Genomic DNA, 24,697 nt, shown 5'->3' with positions numbered 1-24,697 from the left:
TACACACACCATGGTCGCTGCTGTGTCATGCACTTACTGCCCTACCATCCAGCTAGTGTCCCCACTGCCCTCACCCCACTTTGTGCCCATTGCCTCCCCACCCTGTCATACACCCCAGTGCTCCCTGGCCCTGCACCCCACTACCTCCCCCAACCCTATACCACAGTCTCATTTTGCAGTGTAATGTCTTCTACACCCTCCTCCAAACACGCACACTCTGCCTGAACTCACATTCCTCCCTTCCCATTTCCTATCTCATGTACTCCACTCTGTATTTCAGTGTAATGCTGCACCCGCCCTCTGTACATTCCCTCTCCCAGGATGTCCAACCGCCTCATTGCACACCTCAATGTGCCCCTGGATGCACACCCCCACACACCCCTCCCTGTACTTGGGTTGCTTCCTACCTATTGCCTGTCCCCCTCACCCAATCACCTTCTTGAAGGTAATACTGCACCCCCTGCCCATTATCTCCCCATATATATCCTACTACTGGCTTCTTGTACACCCCAATGCCAAGTATGTGTACCCAATATCCTACCAGTTACACCTCAATCTCAGCCAACTGCCTTTGCCAGGCCATCCCATCCTACCGTCTATTGCATTATCTCATTCTTCGCTGCCTTCACCCAGGCCATCCCATTCCAATTTGCACTGCCTCCCCCAGGCCAGCTGAACTTCAAATAACCTAGTCTACTCTCTCATACATTTCCCCCCTCCCCCCCACCATTTCAGATTATCCCACCCCAGTCCCCACAATTCTCTTCTCCCACAGGTTATCCTGCTCCATTTCTCACTGCCTTACCTACATGTTATCTCCCTACTGGCTCCCCAGGCCATCCTATCCCTTGTCCCCACTCTCTGACTTCCCTGTGCCATCTCACCCTCAAATCCTGTAGCCCACTACTCCCATATGCTCCCATCTCATGCCCCTATAATATAATGCAGCTCTCATCACAACCCCATATTTTCTCAGTCTTCCCCCAAATCACCCCACCTGCATTACACCACTCAGGTCTTCTCTCACCAACTGCCTTACTCCTGCTGGAATTCTGCACCACTGCGCAATGCAGACTTTGTGCAAAATTCATGTTCCTCGCAGAATTTTATTTTTTCTTGAAGAATTTTTGATTTCCCACCCCCTTGGGCATCCCTGTCCCCGCCACTCTTCACCCCAAGCTAGGCAGCACAGCAGACCCAGGCCTGGCTGCAGGGCCCAAGGGAGGAGAGGGGTGGGGGCAGGGGCAGGGGAGTGGATTTCCAAGTTCTCATTCCCTTGGCCAAATACAGCGAGAGCCAGGATGCTCACATTCTGTCCTGTGCTGGGCAAGATGCGGCTATTTCACGTTTCCTATTTCAAGGAAATAGGACAACAATATCAAAAAGAGGAGCTTATTTTTCAGAGACATCACCCTATAACAGTGGCTCTCAAACTTTTTTAGTGGTGACCCCTTTCACATAGCAAGTCTCTGAGTGCGACCCCCCCTTATGAATTAAAAACACTTTTTTATATATTTAACACCATTATAAATGCTGGAGGCAAAGCGGGGTTTGGGATGGAGATTGACAACTTGCAACCCCCTGAGGGGTCCCGACCCCCAGTTTGAGAACCCCTGCCCTATAATGTTTTATTCAGGAGGATCACTTGTAGTACATGATATGATTTTTTTTTTTTTTTTGGTGGTTGCTGCTTGAAAGCATATTCTTTATCTGATAAAGTGCTTTTTAGGATTCGTCTGCATGGGAAATTTCTACCATTTACACCAGCATAACACCCTGTGTGCACACTCTTATTCCATTATAAGAATGGCTTCTTCTAGTATAAGCTAAACCCCTTGTGAAGTAACAACCTAAACCAGAAATCTTCCGAATTGTCATGAAATAAACTGGCAAAAAACAAAACGCTTATGTCAGAATAAGAGTGTTCATGCAGGGGTGGGGAGCTATTTTGACATAACTAGGTTGATTTAAATTCATACCTAATACAAACAAACAGAAATTCAAGTGTAGAGAAGTAACGTAGTAACTCCTTATTAGATACAAGTTGCAGGACATGAGGTACCGAATACATTTCTTTAAAAATGAATGGGGAGTGAACTGAGCTGTAGCTCACGAAAGCTTATGCTCAGATAAATTTGTTAGTCTCTAAGGTGCCACAAGTACTCCTTTTCTTCTTCCCTCAACTCATATTCACACTCCTAATTCCCAAACCAATATATACCTGACCATACCAGGCCTAATTTATCCACCTGTCCCCCCAACCTGTCTTCACCACCCATTCCCTTTACAGAGCATGCAGTCTTTACAAAGTGCTTTTGATCACGATAGCAAGCATGCCTGATTCATAAAATGTTTATGCATAAAGTATTCAGTAAATTCCTAGAGAACGTCAGTGCCTTAACTCAAACAACAACAAAAGTATATGAGAGATCATTTGCAGAAAATATTATAATTTGCAATTTGATTCAGTCATCAGCTTTAAGAGCTTTACGTGGCTTCTACATTCTAGGCATCTTGCAGCTAAAGATCACTGAAGGCCCCACAAGCCATTTCTTGACTGATTGTTAAGGAAGGAATGTTTGTCATTTATTTTCTCCATAACACCACTGACGGGAAACTTTGGATGAAATTTTTCAGGTGACTTAGTATTTATTCATGTGAGTGTAGAAAAGAAACTTTGCCACGTCTCAGCTCCTGGGAGCAGATATTCTTATTCCCGCATTTGCTCCTTTGAAGGGTCAGGTTTGTCTTTCTCATTTCTGCTGAGTTTACTTTCTTCAATATGTATATAACTTTATTTTTAAATGAAGCACACTGAGATTACAAATAAATCATGGACTAAGCAAAAGAGAAATAAAGATCAGCCTAACCACCAAACAGGTTTGAAGAGTAAAGCACAAGAAACAAAGCAGAACTGGACATTTGACGAAAGTGCAGCTGAGTTTATTCTTGGCCTTTGCTATGTCTGGCCTGATTACACATATAATATGTGGAGAAGGCTAATAAATGCTACTGGCAACATTCCAGCTCCTTGACAGTTATAGCTTCACAGCAGCCAGGATATACTTAACGGTGGGACTGGCAATTTTGTGCCCTTTCTCCTCTTGTTTTAGTCAGTAGGAATGAAATTTTTCTTCCTATAAGCAAAAATGTTGGGGTTTTGTGCATGTTTGTTTTGGGTTTTTTTTTCATAAGTATATTTGCATAAGCTACTTCAGACATTGTGAAGAGCCCACTGGATTGTGCTGGCCAGGATCTTAGCTTATCATAGCATGGGATGGGGAGAAAATGGTTTAGCACTTCCAGAAATGTGAGATGATTCCCTCCCCCGCACCCCGCCTCCAGCTAACTTGGCATATAAATTGTTCTAGGTACCAAATGCATATTTTGCTAAAAGAAAAGGAGTACTTGTGGCACCTTAGAGACTAACACATTTATTTGAGCATAAGCTTTCATGAGCTACAGCTCACTTCATCGGATGCATGCAGTAGAAAATACAGTGGGGAGATTTTATATACACAGAGAACATGAACCAATGGGTGTTACCATACACACTGTAACGAGAGTTTTCAGAGTAGCAGCCATGTTAGTCTGTATCCACAAAAAGAAAAAGAGTACTTGCAGTACCTTAGAGACTAACAAATTTATTTGAGCATAAGCTTTCGTGAGCTACAGCTCACTTCATCGGACTGTAATGAGAGTGATCAGGTAAGGTGAGCTATTACCAGCTGGGCGGGCGGTGGGTGGGGGGGGGGACCTTTTGTAGTGATAATCAAGGTGGGCCATTTCCAGCTAAATATCTCTGATGTGGCTCAAAGGGACAATGTCAGTTTGAAATCTGGTCAATTAAAGAAATGACCAGGTAGTGTATTGGCCTATCAGTCCACTACCCAATTGTTGTGGGTTTATAACAGGATTTTCCTAGGTGCTTTTTTTTGTTTGTTTTTTAATATTTTTCTGTCCCCTGTTGCTGTGTGAATGATTACACAAACAGCCAAGGAAGCTGGCAGACTGAGCCCAATTCAGCATCCATTTATGCACAAATGTGGTGCAGGATTAAGCCCTATGCAAAGGAAACTGTTAATGTTATGCATTGACCGTTATATGAATTGGGAGAAAACATTTTTTTTTTAAATTGCCGGTCTCTTTGATTTATAATAATCATAGCTGCTACTTGTAACAATAGGTAGTAACCATTAAGACAGAATGAACAGTTCAGAACTGTGTTGGTAGCAGTAAAACTCACCAGAATCATGTCACCTTTACTCTGCTGATGCTTGGCAATGCTTTCGAGTAGCAGAGCAGACCCACTGGAGCTGTGGCCTCACTAATTGCCCTCCTTTCCCACCATTATCTTTTGTTCTCTGCATAGTGGGTGTCTGATTAAATTCTTCATGTTCTACAATGTAACACCTTACTGCAGTTTATTTAGATTGTGAGCTCCTTAGCTCATAGACAGTGTTTTTTTTTTTTCTGGGTTTTGTACAGTAGATTGTAGAGCAGATTATTGGTGTTTAAGAAATAAAAAGTAAGACACCAGAGCAAATGTAAAACTTGAATTACAAAATAGCATCCAGAAATCTAATGATCTGGAGTACGTGGCTTTTAAGCAGTCAAACAGTGGAGTGATTTATTGTAATTGAGCAATATGGCATGTTCTAGTGCCTTGCAACACTTAGGGTGTGAATTCATGGTAAATACACATGGTAAATGCACATTTTTTTTCCTCCAGTTTATGCCAGGAATCAGTCACTTTTTTTTTTTTTTTTAAATAGTGTAACTCCACACCACACAGTTTTGTTGAAAAAGAACATTGGGTACAATTCCTCTTCAGACCTGCAAAGAAAATGTTTAATGTGTGTGTTATTCTCCTTCAGAGTTGAAGTTGGTTCTCTTTATTTAAATAAATACATCTTTTTGTTCGGTATTTACCACTAAATCTACCTTCTGGTTCTCGTAGCCAGTCAGTTATATGAACTTGCTGATTCTGGAGTTGTATTGCTTTGCATGCAGAGTGAAAAGTCTCCAGGGGTCATTCATCGATTCTGCAAAGTGGAAATAAATATATGTACAATGAGATGGAAGGAAAGTTTGCTGGCAAAAATCAAATAACTTAAAAAAGCAGCTTGTTGTGTGTTGTTCTTCCTGTTTAGGCTAATAACTTTCCAAAAGCCATTGCAGCAGCTCATACATTTCTGCTGAAGCACCCAAATGACGAGATGATGCAGAGGAATATGGCTTATTACAAGAGCATGCCTGATGCCGAGGAGCATATTAAAGACTTGGAGACAAAGCCATATGAAGTAAGTTCTCTACCTGCAGTCCGCTCTCCTTGAATACCTCCATTGACTTTCTCTCTCATTGCATTAGATTCAAGGTTCTCGTTCTTCTATATAATCTTGCTCTTAACTCTATCTCTATTTTCCATCCCATTCCCTCTCATCTTCCCAGTCACCCGTTTGCTACTTTCTGTTCCTCACATCCTGTTATATTATCCTTTGTGTCTGGGGCAGTCTCCTTTTTTTCATCTGCCAAAAATCTCCTTTCTCCTCTGTCAAATCCCTTTTTATAACTTATCTCAAGCATGCTGTCTCGTACCCTCACCTCATTACAGTTAATGTAGCTACAACACTAGTACATTGATTTGAAAGCTTGCTCCTTTTGACCTGGAACTTTATGCCCGTAGGAGTGTCATCCAACTCTCTTATAGTAAACCATGAAGTCAAAGCAGCCTTTATATAATAGTGTGCAAGCTGAGGGCCAGATCCTGCTAAGATTTAACCACCATTTAATTTTGTGCATGTGAGTAGTGAACTCAACAGGACTAGGCAAGTATGCAAAGTTATTCAGGTGTGTAAGTGCAGGATCAGGGCCTAAAACAATTAGGAAATATATCTATGCTGCAAAGAAAACCTGCAGCACCGAGTCTCAAAGCGCAGGTCAATTGATTTGGGCATGGGTTGTGGGGCTAAAAACAGCGGTGTAGATGGTCTCGCTTGGGCTGAACCTGGGGCTCCAAGACCCTCCCCCCCTTGCCAGGTTTCAGAGTCCAAGTTCCAGCCCAAGTAGGAACTCCATATTGGTGTTTTTACCCCTGCCGTCTGAGCCCTGCAAGTAGGAGTCAGTTGACCTGGGCTCTGAGACACAATGACACAGGTTTTTCTTTGCACTGTAGACATATCCTAGAACTCTCGTTAGGTCATTTGGACCCTGCTGAAAAAATATATTTTTAAAATTTGATTGTGGCTCAGGTGTTAGAGAACTTATACTTTCATTCTCCCACTTCCCTGGTCCTTCTCACTTAAACAAAAAGCAACAATACCTGAAGTCCAAAGGTGCAAACAATTCAATGTTTATTGGGGTAAACTTCCAGCAAGCTTAAATCCAAGTTCCTTTTTCTTTATTTTCAAATCCCAATTTACTTCCTGTTTGCCCCTAATTTATATAGTAATATTCTTAGCTATACCTTAACCAATCATTCTACTGAATTTACCTAACCAATCCTAACATATTATAACATAATTAGCTAACCAATTATATCCCACCACCTTAATTAGTTTACACCCAGCAAAATTAATTATACAGCAAACAAAAACAATCACAAAACCAGAGAAAAACTATAAACATAGAAAAGTAAAAACTATAATAACAAAACAATACAAAAGTAAAAATTTCACAACTACATCTATAAAGACATAGGGTTTCCCAGCTGTGTCTATTAATAAGTAAGTTCTTACCAAATAAAAAAACTATCAAACTAAATTTCCTTTTACATCTTCTAGGCTCTTCCCTTTCTCTAAAGGTAATAAATCAAATCACCTTCCTAACAACCCCAGATTGCCTTATTTCAATATAACTAGTTTAAAATGTAAAAATGTAACTATACACTTCCCAGCTTATGGCTGCCTCTGCTGCTTGGCCAAAGGGATTAGCCTAACAGGGTCTAAAAACGGGGCCTCAAACTGTCACAGTAAAAAAAGGCCCTTACACAAATTCTCTATTTTATACCTCTATAACTAGCTAAATAATAAACATATACCTAAATTCTTAAAGTATAGGCCTTTACAAACAGGCTTAAAGATCTGTATTCTAACATCAGGGTCACACTGAAATCTCTCTTCCACAAACTTATCTATCAGCTATCTGAAATAGGATCATGTCCCTCACTCTAGTAAATACCTTGAAATCTCTCTTGATTATCTACATTTACTTACTTATTCCCACGTGTTACTTGGATAAATGAGATTGTATTAAGATTGAGAAATAAGTGGCATTCATTGTATTTGAATCCCCATAATTCAACATTTTCTTTTTATTCACTGGAGCCCATAGTGCAACTACTTTTTCCACAGGTTAAAAACTGCTACTTCTCACTCCTGCTTGTTTTTCAGACTCTCTTTGTCAGGGCTGTGAGGGCATACAATGGGGATAACTGGAGGACCTCCATCTCCGATATGGAGCTGGCACTTCCTGATTTCTTCAAAGCCTATGAAGACTGCCTTGCAGCCTGTGAAGGCTCCCGGGAGATCAAAGATTTTAAAGACTTTTATCTTTCAATAGCAGGTTCGTGTTCGGCAGCACCTTAGTTCTAGGACAGGGGTGGGCAAACTTTTTGGCCCAAGGGCCACATCTGGGAATAGAAATTGTATGGCAGGCCATGAATACTCACAAAATTGGGGTTCGGGTGCAGGAGGGGGTGAGGGCTGTGGCTGGGGGTGCGGGCTCCGTGGTGGGGCCAGAAATGAGGAGTTCAGGGTGCAGGGACAGGGCAGGGGCGGGTGGAGTGCAGGAAGGGGTGCAGGCTCTGGCTGGGGGTGCGGGCTCTGGGGTGAGGCTGGGGATGAGGGGTTTCGGGTGCAGGAGGGTGCTCTGGCCTTGGATCGAGGGGTTTGGAGGGCAGGAGGGGATCAGGGCTGGGGCAGGGGGGAGGCTCAGAGGTGCAGGCTCCAGGTGGCATTTACCTCAAGCGGCTCCCGGAAGCAGCGGCATGTCCCTTCTCCGGCTCCTACGCGGAGGTATGGCCAGGCAGCTCTGCACACTGCTCCGTCCACAAACACTGCCCCTGCAGCTCCCATTGGCCATGGTTCCCAGCCAGTGGGAGCTGCAGGGGCAGCACTTGGGGGAGGGGCAGCATGCAGAGCGGAGCCCCCTGGCTGCTCCTAGGCATAGGAGCCAGAGGGGGGCCATGCCGCTGCTTCCAGGAGCCATGTGGAGCAGCCCCAACCCTGCTCCCCGGTTGGAGCACTGGAGCAGGAGCTTGCGGACCGGATCTGGCCCACGGGCCATAGTTTGTTCACCCCTGCTCTCAGACAAGGAGTCTTGAATACGTATTTTAGTTTCTAAATGAGTGTCGTTGGTGTTGCTTTTCATGCTCCTTGTTCTGCATGGTGACATACACAACATGATGCCTCATCAATGCTAGATTGTGGCCTATGTTAAAGAAGAGTTATAGTTGGCCTCATCAATAGGCTATCTTGTCCTTGGAAAACATAGGTACTATAGGAAATCCATAATGGACGGCGTTAATATAGAGAAAAATATTAAAGTGAAATGTGTTGATGTTTCTAAATATCTGAGTAGCCTTCTAGGAAATGGTAGGAATTTCTCTGTTTAATTAGCAGTATTAATCCAGACCCATTTCTCACCAGTAACTTTGTTTGCTGTTGAGCCTCTGTCACCCTGCCTGGTATGGCTTACAACTCAGAGTGCCAGTCTCAGGTCAGACTGTCAAGAAACAGGGCAGACACCTCAAACTGGTAGTATATTCTATCATTAGATTTCTCCAAGCCGGTAACAAATGTGCACTCCTGGATCACTATATTAGTTTTACCATGGAACCACAGACAGTCCCCTTACCACCCAGGCAAACTAGACTTTGTGTTGAAATGAAAAAAAGTCACCTCAATTTTGGTTACTTCTAACTCCAAGGGGTTGGTCACTTACCCCAGGTCAGTGGATACTCTGGATCTCACACCAAAGACAACACCGACAGCTAATTTCTCTAGTAAACCAGCTAAAGATGTATTAGCTAAGGAAAAGAAATTAGAATTATTGAGAGGTTAAAGCAGATAAAATACATTATAGGTGAGTCCAAGTTTGTAAGTTCAAGGTGATAGCAGAGAAGTAGTAATCTGCTAATTTTCTATAAGTTTCTCAGGGTTACCCAAAATAACTTTGGGGATCTCTGTCCAGTCACTCAGTATTCCACCCTGTCAGAATCCATCAATCCAGAGATGCAGTATCATTCCCTTTAACCAGTATTTATAGATTCTGCTCACAGAAGACCACCTGAACAGTGTCCTCACCCAAGTGGGTTTTGATGAGTAGCAATTGCAGATTGAATTTCCATTATTCAAAGCAAGGGTCATTGTGTTCAAGTCAACATTCTGTTTCCTGACATTCACAAGTAATTTAGTCAGGTTGTGTCTGTACTACGGACCTTTCAGCAGCACAGCTGTACCGCTACAGCTATGCCACTGTAAGGTCTCCCATGTAGCTGCTCTTTAATTAAACCACCCCAACAAGTGGCATTCGCTATGTTGGCAGGATAGCGCTGTCCACAGCAGCACTTTTGTAAGTGGAATTTATGTTGGTCGGGGTGTGTATTTTTCCCACCCCTGATTGACAAAAGTTTTAAGTATAGACAAAGCCATACAGTGATATACATAATGCAGTTGCCTGCCATTACATTATAATAGGGATAGATAAATGAAACAATACAAGTGTTTATTAGCATTCAGGAAGTTCTGACACTTGAATATACATACACTTTAATCTGGGGTTATTTAATTACAGGGACATACATAATGTAATGCGATTGCAATCAACCACTTATAGATGAGTGAAGACAATGCCATTAACATTCCCTTTCAACTCAGCTAACACAAGTGAATTGACCTTTAGCTCTGATTTGAGCTGGAAACCTGCTAGACAACATCACAGCCTCAACATTTGACCTGGAAAATTTCTCCTCTCGAGTTTGTATTGTGAATCTCTGTTGCATGCTCTGCAGTAGAGATATGGACTGTTCATTGAGGAGGAATATTTTTCCTCATATAATTTTGAAAAAAAATTAAAATGCTGCATCTCACAGGATATAATTAGAAAAGCCACAGTTTTTGTGTTATCAGAATGGCATATGTAAGTTTCCCTTGCTTCTCAGTAACAATGGCAATAAATACCATCCCCAGAGCTATGTGAACCTCAGTAAAGTGGTTGCAGACATGCTTCTTTTTAAAGGTGGGTGTCTGGTAACAGCACTAGAAATGCAGCAGAATTTCTAAATTGCCAAAAGGATTGCTAGCTTGACCTTGTATCCTGAAATGTCTCAGCACCACCAGTGAAGATAACGTTTTTAATTGAATTATAATTGACAACAAGTATGGGAAAGTGGGTTCCTAATTTTATTAGTAACACTTTTATATTGACAGGTTTCAGAGTAACAGCCGTGTTAGTCTGTATTCGCAAAAAGAAAAGGAGGACTTTATGGATAATAGTTGTATACAAAAAGAAAAGGAGTACTAGTGACACCTTAGAGACTAACAAATTTATTTGAGCATAAGCTTTAGTGAGCTACAGCTCATTTCATCGGATGCATGAATGTGCATACAGATATGTTGTATACAGATATGCGCCCCAGAAATCAATTTGCTGATTGCCTCAAGTCGTGTAGATAAGACATAACACCAAATTGCTAACCACTGCGTTCAGAGATACCATATCTCTTGTGAAAGTAGGAGTGATAAGCCCTGATGTCCTAATCAATTTCTGATGTGGGTAATTACATTCTGCCTTCCCATGTTCATCCTGTATTTTCAATGGATACAGTAGTCTTCACTTCTGGGAGGAAAGGGGGCTTAGCGGATAGAGAAAAGGAACTGAGGGGCCAAGTTCTTGATCTTTTACCGTCTGTCATTGACTCACTGTATTACCTGTCACTTCCATTTTGCTGACAAAGGAACTGAAGTGCTAATATCTACTTTACCTGGGTGTTGAGTTTTAAAGAGTTATTAATGTTTGGGACTTTGAGATCCTTTAAAAGGCTCTGTAAGAAGTATATCTCAACATGATTTATTACTTCTGGTTCTAACCTGTTTTGAGCTGTTGAGTGGTTTGTAATTGAGTTTGTGAACTTGAATTTAGGATCTTATAGGATGAAAGATGTTCTGTGAATAAGTTACCATATTTGCATCTATTTTCTTGAGACCAAATACCGGAGAAAGGCAAAAAGCTACAAACTGTAAGGTTGTTTTGGAATACCTTTTACCTTTCTCCTTGGCATGACAATATCCAGTAGTATCAGCTTTTATTTTGTGACAAAACAAATAAGACTGCAAAGGTATCAACTACTTTAAAAAATCACTATTAAGGTCACAGGTAGAAATACAGCAGTACTCCATTTCAATAATTTAATAGATATAAATATCATTGTATATAAAATGTGTCAACACAGGCTGCCTGTATGTGTCTGTAAAACATAACATAGCTGTTTACTTTGACTGAAGCTTTTGGTCTGAAGTCATTGGGGCCTGCATTCCAGAAGTGCTGAGCACAAACACTTCTCATTGACTTCAGCTGGAATTGTGAGGGCTCAGGATCTCTGAACATCAGGATCTTGGTGTCCAGGACCCAGGGGAGTGATATGGAGCCATGATGTATAGGGGAGCTGGCTGCAGGAGTGCTTCTGAAACAGCTAACTGTGTTCTATCTCTGTTTTCCTTTAGATCACTACACTGAAGTCCTTGAGTGCAAACTGCAGTGTGAAAGTAGCCTGACTCCGGTCATAGGAGGCTTTGTTGTAGAGAAGTTTGTGGCAACCATGTACCATTACTTACAGTTTGCCTATTATAAATGTAAGTAGTGTTTTGGGTCTTTTTAAAAAATAAGCTTAGGATGGTACTGGCAAGCCTCCTCCAGTGACAATGGTTTAGAATATTTTATTTATAGCATCTTGAAATTGCAATTAATCTATTTTGAACCTAAAAGTCAGAGACCTCTAGTCTCCTCTTTCTCCCCGGGCATGTGTAAGTGCCATTGATATCTATGCGAGACAAACCTATGTGAGGAGAGGTGAATAGCCCCCATATGAAATTGATTTGGGAGAAAAGCATTTTATGGCCTGATCCTGTCAAGTGCGGAGCCCGCTCCACTCCCACTGAAGTGACAGAAATTGTAGGAGGTGCTTGGCTGTTAATGGTCTCTAATCAGGTTTCTATTAGAGAAATGAAGACTTGCATCTTAGACAATTACAGAATAAGCATGACTTGATTTGTCACATTCTGCTGCAGTCCTTTGGGCTAGTCTGCACTGGCAACACTAAAGTACTGCTGTGACAGCGCTGTAATGTGACTTGTGTGGCTGCAGCAGAGCGCTGGGAGAAAGTAAAAAATCCACCTTGACGAGCTCCCAGCGGCTCCCAGCACAGTCTACACAGGTGCTTTATAATGCTGAAACTCGCTGCGCTTGGGTAGGGGGTTCACCCCCCTGAGCAAGAACGTTGCAGTGCTGTAAAGTGCCAGTGTAGACAAGCCCTTTGACTCCTGTTGGTACAATCTACTGGTCCTTCTCAGCACTTATCTACACTGCGGACTTCTGTACCAATCTATCTTAGGTACTTATATGGCCCTCATTACTGATGTGCGTAAACAGCTCACAATCATTAATGTATTTATTCTCAGTACCCCTGTGAGGTGGGGAAATAGTGTTATCCTTATTTTACAGATAGGGAACTGAGTCACAGAGACACCAAGCGACTTTCCCAAGGTAGTATGGGCAGTGTATGGGGAAGCGGGAGTTGAGCTCAGGTCTTCTGAGTAGTCAAGCCACTGTCCCGACCACTTCACTATCCTTTCTTTCCTCTCCCCCTATTGTAGACAAGCTTCTCTAATGTACAGTGGCTGGCATTGGTGCATTCTGGGTTAAACTGCCTCAGTGCAGTCTATTATTTACACAGGTGCAGCGCATGTACAGTAGGCATTTGCCTTGGTACAGCTAGATTATTATAGTTATACAGTACAGACACGCCTTCAGTCCCACACTGTGGCTCGCAAAGCCTTTTTAAATAGAGAGATGTGCTGTTTTACCAAGACAAGAGAGCTTTTTTTGTTATATAGGGACTTCCAACTATTACAGCTAGGAAGAAGAGAAATTATGACCTAGAGGCAGTGCATCAAATATAATGCAAACCATTGAAAATTAATTATACAAGTAGTATTTTTTCCATCACAAGGGACTGTAAACTGTTCCATACATTTTTCTTTTCATAGTAGGACCTCATTCATCTGACTAGAACTGGGGACATGCATAAAGAGGAAACCTATTATTGAAAACTGTGTATCAGGAATGATAGTTCTTATAAAGGCATTTGGGTAAATGAGGTATTCATATGGTGTACTTGGTATGGGAACTGCTGATATGGCCGCAATTGTGTATGGAAGCTTCCCTGCACACTTTCTATGATGGATATTTTTTCATTTGTCTTTGGAGGACTCTGTGAATACTCCTCAATTATTAAAGTGCAGTTGTATTCTGAAAAGTGATTTTGTAAACATTGCCCCTGCTTTCTCAGCAGATGTTCTCCTTGCATGTATTCAGAATCACATCTGCTGACTCAGTGACTAGAAGAATTTTCCTTGCCTTTTTTTTTTTAAATTTCTGCCAACTCTGCAGAGACAATGCAGCTGAGAGACTGAGCTAGGTTCTGTTCTTTGTTCAGAAAATTGTTTACTAATTTCCAGTCAATTACACCTTTGCAGCCCTCTGAAGGCAGGTGTAACAAAATCCTAATTTGACCAGCTGAACTTTTATTGCTGTGGATATGTGAAAAGGTGTAGAAGGGTTGACATACTGTGCACCCAGTCATGGCTGGATATGGCACAGCAGACTCCTCCTTTTGTGCTCATTGCTGACAGCCACTCTGGCCTTGTAGTAGTCTGCCTCTTCTTGTGACTCAGCCCTCCAGCCAGGTCATGCTTTAGTTTCACCATTTCCAGAGTAACAAAGTCCAATGGAAAAAGTTCAGCATCCTTACAAAAGGGCTTTGGCCCCAGTGGGCCCTGGTAGTCCTCACCACCCTTCTCTTGGGGTTGTCAGGTGCCTGTCACTATCCTCCCCAGGACCTGGTAGAGGAACCCAGGCCTTCCCACTACTGTGAGTTTCATTCCAGGGACCCTGTAACCAGCAGCCAAGGTCTGCTCTATCCAATTCCTTTCATGCTGCCTCATTAGACTTCTTCTTACCATAGCCTGTCAGCAGGCTTCTCCAGGTTTACCCTTCTCTCAGGACCAGGACTTGCAGGACTCTTTCTCCCACCCCAGAATCCCACAACAAAATCCCCAAGCTAAAAGTACCAACTTAAATCGCCTTCTGCCCTCTTCAGGTGTGACTTTCCATCCCTCTTTGTTCCTCAGTGGGATACCTTGTAGGGCTCTCTGTGTGGAAGTCCAGATCCTGCCTTATTATCAGACCTCTTCACCAGAGCTTGTGCCAGCCTGATGGCTGCTCTGTATGTTTCCTGGCCTCTTGCTAGACTTTGCTACTCAGGAGAGGATCCCCTGGGCTAACTCTTCCCTTGGCCTTCACCTGTGACCTTGCTGGTCTCTCCATTCTCTAACACCAAGAAAGTCTCCTTTTAAGATATGCTTCCACTCTTTATAATCACCGTGACCAGCTCCTTCCCCAGCTGAGCTTCAGCTTTAATTAAGACAGGCCCATCCTCTGGGTGCAAACAGGTAGTATAATTGGCTTTGCAGGCCCACATTAATCTATTCCTTATCTGCATGGGCTACGCACCCCATGACAAAAGGAGGTCTTTTGCCATTTGATTATCCACCTTCCTGTTTCCTCTTCCCTCACCCTCTTAACTCAGTTTTACCATAAAGAATGCCACAAAATGGGGAAGATGACCAAACTGGGTCAATACTGCCCTGGTTGTTGGAATGCAGGGAAGAGTTTTTGGTTGTTATATAATATTAAAAAATAAAAATCAAATCATGGCAGAGTTTTTTCTGTGTTGATCGTAGACTTTTGATTTAAGATTATCTCTTGTATTTTTATGGTGAGAGAATTGTAAATCTTTCAAACAATCTCCAGAGTTAAGAAGTGGGCTCTTTGGAGCATGCCTTGCATATTGTCATCTCATGAAATAACCTCTGAGTGGTACACATCATTCATCCTGTTACTGGGCAAAGTTGTAGCCAGGTAATGTTCTGTGAAAGCTTTTCAGAGTCAGCCAGGATGGGGATTTTTTTGTTTTTGTGTTTTAAGTCCTTTATGGGGGGTTGTTTATTTTATACAGTTGAGAAGGAAGATTTGGGAGAAATACTGCACCTGTTGTCACCTGAATTTCCTGAGTTTGGATAATAAAGGGAAATGTGGGCTGTTGCTCATTTACCTTCTCTGCAGGCTTATGTTTGTTTTGTTAATTCAGTGAATGACATGAAGAATGCAGCCCCTTGTGTTGCTAGCTACATGCTCTTCGACCAGAAAGATGAAGTGATGAAACAGAACATGGTCTATTATCAATACCATAAAGACAAATGGGGACTCACAGAGGAAGATTTCCAGCCCAGACCAGTAAGTTGAGTGGGTAAATTGCTTGCAAGATGTCTCCTAATGTTACCCAGAATCCAACAGAGTGGAAGTTATGGCAGAGAAGGATTGTTTAGAGATTTTTGTGTCGAACACAATTCACTTACTAGAATCAGAGAGTTGTAAAAATATCTGTATATTGTGTAGAGAAGGGATTTTACAATTCTTCCCTCTCTGCTGGAGTATAGTGAGGTACACATTAATTCACTGAGATATCAAACATGCATGTTTACCACCTTATCTACACTTGTTTATTTTATCTGCCTGCGAGGGCTACCTAACCAGTCACTGAAGATCTGGAGACTTCCAAACTAAGTGGCACCACAACAGCATTGGGACTCTTGTTGGTCACTTACTGCTTGTCAACAGATCACTCCCAGGTCATGAAGGCTGCCTGTTTTTCTTCTAAGTTCTGTAAGCACTGGAATGTAGCTATATTTAATAACCATATTTACACCATTTTCCACAAACCATTTCAGAACACATTTGTCTGGTTGCTGTGGACAGGAACAACCACATTAAAAAGGTTTTTCAGAAAGCAGTTTTATAGCCAGGGTGGCTGGGATATACCTATGGTGTATTACACCTAGCCACCTAACCTAGAATGCCTTCTGAAAAACCTTTTAACGTGGCTTTCCTCCAAACAGGGCAGCCAAGCCATGTTATAATTCAGTTTAGCAAGGAACCAAGATAAAGTGCAGCAATACTTTGAAAAGTGACTCTGTAAAAATGGTATAATGGGGCTCTGTGTTGTTAGCTTCAGCTTAACTTCCAGATCCAATGTTCCCAATTTACAAGTAAAAAACTTTGTTGTTGTGTTTTTTTTTTTACTTGTAAACTGTTTGCTCTGCAAACTCAGCCTGGGAACCAAGAATGAAGCTTGGTTCTTTCTTGTGCCTTCTTGCCAGTACAATGGTTCTGCATGCAAAATACATCATTAGTGACACGTGCACAACCACATCAGTTTCAGTGGGTTTGCATATGTATAACTGACTGGAATTCAGTTAACATTTCTGTTGATGATGCATGATCCAGAATAGAATCTGGCTCACACTCACTTAGGGTCTGTCTTCATTGCAGTTACTTTGGGTTAGTCTAGTTGGAGTGAGAGCAGCCACACTGAAACAACAATCAAGGTGCTGCATCCACACTGGTGCTGCTCTCATTCATGTGTGTCACTTAGACATCTAGGTGCATGTCATATGATTCTTAGTACTGCAATAACCTGAACCGCTCCGTGAATTGTAGGAGAATTTGCCTGTCCTTTCTGGGCACATAGGGGAGAATTGTGGGAAGGCATTGGAGGAAAAGCGGTATTCAAATGACACTAGCCTGTATCCACACTGTAGAGTGATCATGTTAGCAGCTGACAAGTTGTGTTCACTTGAACTTTGAGCTTATATCTCCTCTCAGGTCAACAAACTCAAGTTAAAAGCATGACCACTCGAGTTTAAGGGTTTTGTGTGTGGATGAGACTTGAGTTGGAACAACACGCGAGTTATTCCTCGACTTAACTTCGTAGTTAAGACAAGCCCTGAACTGTGCTGGCTTTGCAGGGCTAACAGGAGCAAAATGCAGTAAAATCTCATTGTCTCTACAGTCAGCAAATATGAGTCTCAGCTCACACAGGGAACAGATCTGGTGAGTGAGAAGGTGCCATTTTTATGTAGTCCCGTTTCAAAGTAGACGTGAACTTCAGCATTGGTCTTCAACATGGCTGCGAGATCCATAGGGAGTGACTTATGTAATGGCCATAAAAGTAAAATTTCTAAGAAATTAGCCACCTGCAAATGCATTTAGGATGTGGAATGCAGAGAAAGAAGCACAGACACCCATACTTTGAGACTGTAGGATTCATTGACTGCTTTCCAGGAGCTCAAATCCTGCAGCACCTCTATGTTTATGTACTATTTTAAATGTATACCACTACATTGTGCTTGTACTTTGATCCTCCAAAAATTATTAGAAATTGCTTTTTGTTTGAATTGCCCAGCAGCAAATCCCACAGTTGACCTGCTTTGCATTCCCCTAGGAGTTGCACAGGGTTAAGTTGGCCTGGGGCTGCATTTTGACCTTACGCTATGCTTTGGACACCCTTGTGAAGGAGGAGGAATCCTTTCTCCTGTTACCCTGCCTGAAAGAGTTATATGGAACAAACATTGCAGATGCTGGTAATACCACCAAACATAGCAACTGTTTACTATAAGATAGATTGTGATGTTCAGCCACCACTCTGAGTAGAGGGCAGTGCACTATACCTCAACATGCAGAGGCGTGAGCACTAGGGGTGTGGCAGGTGCTGCAGCACCCCCAGGTTTCACTGTGAAAAGTTTGCTGGTGCTGTCAGAACAAAGCTACTATTATTTTCAGAGTAGCAGCCGTGTTAGTCTGTATTCGCAAAAAGAAAAGGAGGACTTGTGGCACCTTAGAGACTAACCAATTTATTAGAGCATAAGCTTTCGTGAGCTACAGCTCACTTAAGTGAGCTGTAGCTCACGAAAGCTTATGCTCTAATAAATTGGTTAGTCTCTAAGGTGCCACAAGTCCTCCTTTTCTTTTTACTATTATTTTGTGATTCTTGAGAATCCCAGAGCTGTGCTGCACCCGTGTGGTATGAGCAGGAATTGCGCTTTTCAAGTTGCTTTTGAACACACATGGTTTGCAGCTTCATTAGCTGGCTTTCGGTACGCCAACTATAAAAAGTGTTCCAGAGCCACTGTCAGCATGCATCTCTCTCCATGGTTGGCCAACTCCATAGAATGATAAGTTTCAGAGTAGCAGCCGTGTTAGTCTGTATTCACAAAAAGAAAAGGAGTACTTGTGGCACCTTAGAGACTAACCAATTTATTTGAGCATAAGCTTTCGTGAGCTACAGCTCATTTCATCGGATGCATTCAGTGGAAAATACAGTGAGAAGATTTATATACACACAGAACAAGAAAAAATGGGTGTTATCATACACACTGTAAGGAGAGTGATCACTTAAGATGAGCTATTACCAGCAGGAGAGCAGGGAGGGAGGAGAAGAAAACCTTTTGTAGTGATAAGCAAGGTGGGCCACACTGTTCCTCAGATATTCTTGTTAACTGCTGGAAATGGCCCACCTTGATTATCACTACAAAAGGTTTTCTTCTCCCCCCCTCCCCGGGGTATGATAACACCCATTTTTTCTTGTTCTGTGTGTATATAAATCTCCTCACTGTATTTTCCACTGAATGCATCCGATGAACTGAGCTGTAGCTCACGAAAGCTTATGCTCAGATAAATTGGTTAGTCTCTAAGGTGCCACTAGTACTCCTTTTCTTTTTTATATAGAATGATGTGGAAGGAGACCTGGGCTTCGTCAAGCGCACTGACCACTCACTTTGTGTCTCTTCATGAACACGTACACTAAGGCCAGGTATGTTCTGACCCTATAGCTGCTTACTTTGAGATCTCATTCATTTAGTTTCAAACTGGCCAATTTTTAAGACAGCAAGAAGATTCAAAAGGATGACACAATTTGAAGGATTCACAGAAAATATTATATATTCTGCTTAGCATATTTGTTCATTCATTACTTCCATCTTTCTTTCACAAACATGGGGCAATCTTGAAATTAATCCAGAATAGTGCTGAGTTTGGAACTGGCTTTGCTGGAAGAGTCACAGGTGATGTCTGATGCCTTGGGAGAAATTCAGAAATAAGTTCACAATGTCTTATTGCCCTAAAAAATAATCTGGACATTTTGTTCTGATAGGAAGCAGTTCGATATTATAACATAACCACACTTCAGACAGAAATGTACGAATTTGCAAAGCGGCATATAATGGATGATGATGAGGTGAGTGTTTGAGCACTGACGGTATAGTAATATATACCACTAGTGACACTAAAATAAATGTGATATGTGACATATTTATAAGGTATCATAGATATAATTCTGTGGCATGCATAGGATATGACAAAATGCTCTTTTGTAAAGAAAGTAATTATCCAGATTATCATAGTGTTCTTTGACAAGTGAAAATAGAAAAAGACCCAGAAAATCTAGTGTATATATGTATCTTTTTAAATAATATGGGAAAGTAACACTGTTGACACAAATGTAGAAGTTATATATGTTCAGCAGACAAAAATGACTTTAAGATTTTCTGCTCTTCAAAACAGGAGCACCAGGGGGCACAAAAGTGGTGCTTGTCAGCGGCAGATTAATGATTTTGCCGCCTCTAGGCCCTGAAATAATTGCCGCCCACCTCCCGGCAGTTCCCCACCCCAGCTTGCCTCTGCCTTCTCTCCTGAGCACGCCGCCGGGTCCTGCTTCTCCATGCTCTCTACCAGCACTTGTGCGCAAAACAGCTTTGCATAGCTGGGAGGGAGGGGGGAAGAGGCGGGAACGTGGCATGCTCAGGGGAGGAGGTGGGGCCGGAGCGGGGATTTGAGGAAGGGGACCAATAGGGGCAGGGAAGGGGTGGAGTTGGGGCTGGGCCGGGGGGGCATGAGCACCCACCACTGCCAGGGGAAGTTGGTGCCTCTGGCTGCTCTTACAAATTTACCACCCTAGGCCAAGGCCTTGTTGGCCTAGGCATTAATACGCCGCTGGTGCTTGTATATCTAAACTTGACATTTTCTTAGTCTTTTTTAATCTACTTAAAACTAGATTTAAAAATTATTATTCTAATTTTTGTCTAGAAATAACCACTTTTTAAAATTTAACTCTTCTTCAGCAGATAGTCCTGTTATCTTTGCTAATTCTTATTACACCATTAAATTTTGGTCATCAAGTCTTATTTCTTAATTGCTTAGAGTTCATGAACAAATGATACATAATTGACTACTATGAGGTATGAAATTATTTATGTATTTTCTTCAGTGCAGGAAAAATGGCTAAATTGTTGAGAGACCAATTTTTTCTTCCCCACTGCTGGAATTAAAGTATAAATCATGTGTTTAAAGAAGATACCCTTCAGGCAGAAAGGATATGTTTGTTTTAATTTTCTGTTAAAGTTAGGGAACGGCCCACTGATGGCATCAAAATAAATGCAGTGTATAAAATATTTGGCCTAGGACTAGGTTGAAACCTATCATATAACTAGGATAAATATTCCTTGCAATGACCACTGTTAGGGTGTGCCCTCATTAGAACTGAAAATGGAGGGAAGGTGTACCATTTTATAAAATGAAATTGTTACCTTGTGATTTTGACTGTGTGTGACACAAAGGAAAGGATAAATATTTTACATCTTAGAAGCAATGCCACCTATATGAGTGACCTAAAAACCTGTACTAGAAGTAAAGCTCCATTCCAAGATTGGACTGTAGAAAGCTTGAAAAGACTGCCCAGAAGATGTCTATTGCAGGGGTTCTCAAACTGGGGGTCACGACCCCTCAGGTGATTGCGAGGTTATTACATGTGGGGTTGTGAGTTGTCAGTCTCTACCCCAAACCCCACTTTTCCTCCAGCATTTATAATGGTATTAAATATATAAAAAAGTGTTTTTAATTTATAAGCACTTAGGGGCTTGCTATGTGAAAGGGGTCACCAGTACAAAAGTTTGAGAACCACTGTTCTATTGTGATCTGTCTCTGTGATGTGTTCTTGGTAAGGCTCTCTATAGGGTTAAGTTTAGGTAAGATTTAGAGATCTTGCTTGGTTAATATATTATTTCAAAAGGTATTTTTCCTGTATCTGTAGAGTGTTTTTGGTTTTCTCAGAGATTGCAAACATTTGGGCACTTTTTATGTTTCCCAGCTGACTCGTAAAATACTGTACTTAGCCCATAAAGTTTAATGTTGGACATAAAAATAAATTTCTTTTGTAATTTCTCTCTCACTTTGCATCTGCTACTATAACTGAAAGGAAGGGTAATGAAGGAGGTGGAGAAGCATTCCTCCATGATGGTCTTCAAGGTGTGTTTTTAGAGCAGAAATTATGGAGACAAACTATCACCCTAGGCACAGTACATAGAATAAATGGGAGTGAATAGTTGTTGACTGTTGTTCCTTGAATTCATTCAGTAATGTAATATATTCATTAAATTTTCCCCTAAAACTTTATGCTTTAAAAGGGCCAATTTCACAAAGCTGGATAAACAATTGTGAGGTAAATCAGCTGGGAGGAAGAATATGAGCTGAAAAATGTGAGTGATAATTGGAAATTGATTAAGAGCACTTTACTAGATGCTCAAAAAGCTTCAATAAAGGAAGAAGGCCATATTAGAAAACCAGCCTTGTTTAGAGGAGAAGTGAAGGCAGCTATTAAAAAAAAAAAATGGAAGAAAGGGGAAGTTGACAGTAACGAATAGAAATCAGGCTAGGAATTTTAGAAAATTGATAATGGATACAAAAGGACACAAGGAGAAATCTACGGCCAACAGAGTTAAAGACAATAAGGAGAAGTTTTTAAAGTATATCAGGAACAAAAAGAATCTGCAGAGTAGTATTGACCATTGCTAGATGGAAATGGTAGAATTATCAATAATAATGCAGAAAAGGCAGAAGTGTTCAATAAATATTTTTCTATTTGGGAAAAAAATAGATGATGCAGTTTATATGACTGATGATAGTAACACTCTTTCCATTCAGAAAGATGTTGAACAGCAACCAATAAACTTAGACATTTTAAAATCAGCAGGTTCATATAACTTGCATCCAAGAGTTTTAAAAGAGCTGACTGAGGAGCTCGCTGGATCATTAATGTTGATTTTCAATAAGTCTTGGACATTGGGGAAGATCCAGAAGACTGGAAAAACGCTAATGTTGTGCCAGTATTTTAAAAAGGGTAGACCCTGGTAATTATGGGCGTGTCAGTCTGACATTGATCCTGGGCAGGAAAATGGAGCAGCTGTTATGGGAATCGATTAATTAAGAATTAAAGAAGGGTAATATAATTAATGTCCATCAATATGGGTTTATGGAAAATGCATCTTGTCAAACTAATTTGAAATCTGAGATTGCAAGTTTGGTTGATAAAGGCAAGTGTTGATTTAATGTCCTTAGACTTCGGTAAGGCATTTGACTTCGTATCGCACAATATTTTGATTAAAAAACCTAGAACAGTATAAAATTAACGTGGCATACAGTACATGGATTAAAAGATGGTTGATAGTTTTCAAAATGTAATTATAAACAGGAAATCGTCATCAAACAGGTGCATTTCTAGTGGGGTCCAATATGGATCAGCCCTACACTATTTAACATTTTTATCAATGTCCAGAAGAAAACATAAAAATAATCACAGATAAAGTTTGTCAGGTGACGACAAAATGGGGGAGTGGTAAATAACATAGAGGACAGGTCACTGATTCAAGGGATATGGATCTCTTGAGAAGCTGGGCAGAAGCAAATGGTGTTTTGATGTCACTAAATGTAAATGTATACATTTGGGAACAAAGGATGTAGGTCATACTACAGGATAGGGGACTCCTGGGAAGCTGGACTCTGAAAAAGATTTGAGGGTCATGGTGGATAATCAGCTGAACATGTGACGCTATGGCCAAAAGGGCTAATGCAACCCCAGGATGCATAAACAGGGGAATCTTGAGTAGGAGTAGGTAGGTTATTTTACCCCTCTGTATTTGGCACTGGTTAAACCGCTGCTGAAATACTGTGTACAGTTCTGGTGCCCACAGTTCAAGAGGGACATTGATAAATTGGAGAGGTTTCAGAGAAGAGCCAGAAGAATGATTGAAGGATTATAAAACATGCCTTATAGTGATAGACTCGAGGAGCTCAATCTATTTATCTTAAAGAAAAAGTTAAGGGGCGACTTGATCACAGATCCCATGTACCAACAGTTGAAGTAGATAAATTCAGACTGGAAATAATGGGTACATTTTTAACAGTAAAGGTAATTAACCATTGGAACAACTTATCATGGGTCATGGTGGATTCTTCATCACTGGCAATTTTAAAATCAAGATTGGATGTTTTTCTAAAAGATCTGCTCTAGGAACTTACTTTGGGAAGTTCTGTTGCTTGTGCTGATGATCAAAATGGTCCCTTCTGCCCCTGACATCTATGAATCCAAAAACAGTGAATGACCTTTTTCTGGTTGCATTTGGGTTCTGTAGGAGGTGGTCAGGCCAATCTTTGTTGGCAGGTGCAGTAGGACCTTAGTTTAAACTCTTAGTGGGCATTACATTTTGGGTAAAAACCAGCACCATCAAGGGCCATGTGATCTCTGAAGATCACTTCAAAGATGTCTTCCTCCGCTATCCCCAAATAAATGAATACATCCTCATTGTACAATATGGGCCATCATTCCCTTCCTTCCATGGTTGACCGGGAAACCCTTCAGTTTTTTCCCTTACAGATTTTGAGGAACCGACAGGGGGCCAAGGCCATCCACATGAAGTCCATTTGCTTTTGCATTGGTTCTGGCCTCTACTGGTTTACCCCTTATGTCCTTGGCTACCAGGAGCTCTCCCTGGTCACTGCTGCTTCTGAGATCCCCAGAAGAGATCATATGGAAAAGATAAAACAGCATTTCTGCTTGTCAAGGGGAGGGTTATGTTTTCTTCCAACCCCTCCAGTCACCACTTCTCCACCTACACAGATTCTAGGACAGAGGCTGCAAGGTCTAGAGAAAGGGAGATGGTGCGGTACAGGTGACTGAATCCACCTTCCATGCCAGGAGGAGTTGATTTGCATGTGGGGAGTCCCCTCTGTGCACAGGTCTCTGGGAGGATCCAGGCCAAAGAGTTTGTTTGCAAACAGTCTGTTTTTAAAGAAAATAGCTGGTCAGGACAGATGCAAGGCCTCTGGTGCTCCATGTCTTGCCCACCTGATTAAGGATGGCTGGGATGGGAGTGAGGAAGTCCTTAAAAAAAAGAGAACTTGGAAACAAGCAGGCTGGGAAAATTCAAAAACTTCACCCGGTATTGACAGGACAGTTTATTCTATACAAACATTGTAAAGTAGAAGACAACATTAAATAGGGATATGTTACAGGAAAAATCGTTATATTAAAAATTGAGCTGGGGGAACGAATCTTCCTTTTGCGCTTGTCCATCTGTTTCATCTGCAAGTGTCTTATGACATGGACCACATCTCTGTGAAGTGTACTGGACCAAGCTTGCTGTCTTTATAGTGAGCTATAAGCCACCAACCCCCTACTGTAACCTTGGAA

General features: G+C 41.5%; 1 protein-coding gene across 1 annotated transcript in view; it reads left to right on the top strand.

Annotated features, from left to right (window-relative positions):
- Window positions 1-24,697, top strand: part of CRTAP (cartilage associated protein) — a 32,171-nt gene that overhangs the window by 1,444 nt on the left and 6,030 nt on the right. Inside the window, exons 2-6 of the mRNA XM_084618680.1 lie at window positions 5,154-5,303; window positions 7,392-7,563; window positions 11,724-11,852; window positions 15,428-15,573; window positions 19,328-19,411. Coding sequence (XP_084474806.1) covers window positions 5,154-5,303; window positions 7,392-7,563; window positions 11,724-11,852; window positions 15,428-15,573; window positions 19,328-19,411 — 681 coding nt within the window. The remainder of the gene's footprint in view (window positions 1-5,153; window positions 5,304-7,391; window positions 7,564-11,723; window positions 11,853-15,427; window positions 15,574-19,327; window positions 19,412-24,697) is intronic.

The sequence above is a fragment of the Lepidochelys olivacea genome (assembly GCF_965140295.1).
Source record: "Lepidochelys olivacea isolate rLepOli2 genome assembly, chromosome: 2".
NCBI classification, from domain to species: Eukaryota; Metazoa; Chordata; order Testudines; family Cheloniidae; genus Lepidochelys; species Lepidochelys olivacea.
This window is presented reverse-complemented; position numbering and strand designations above follow the sequence as displayed.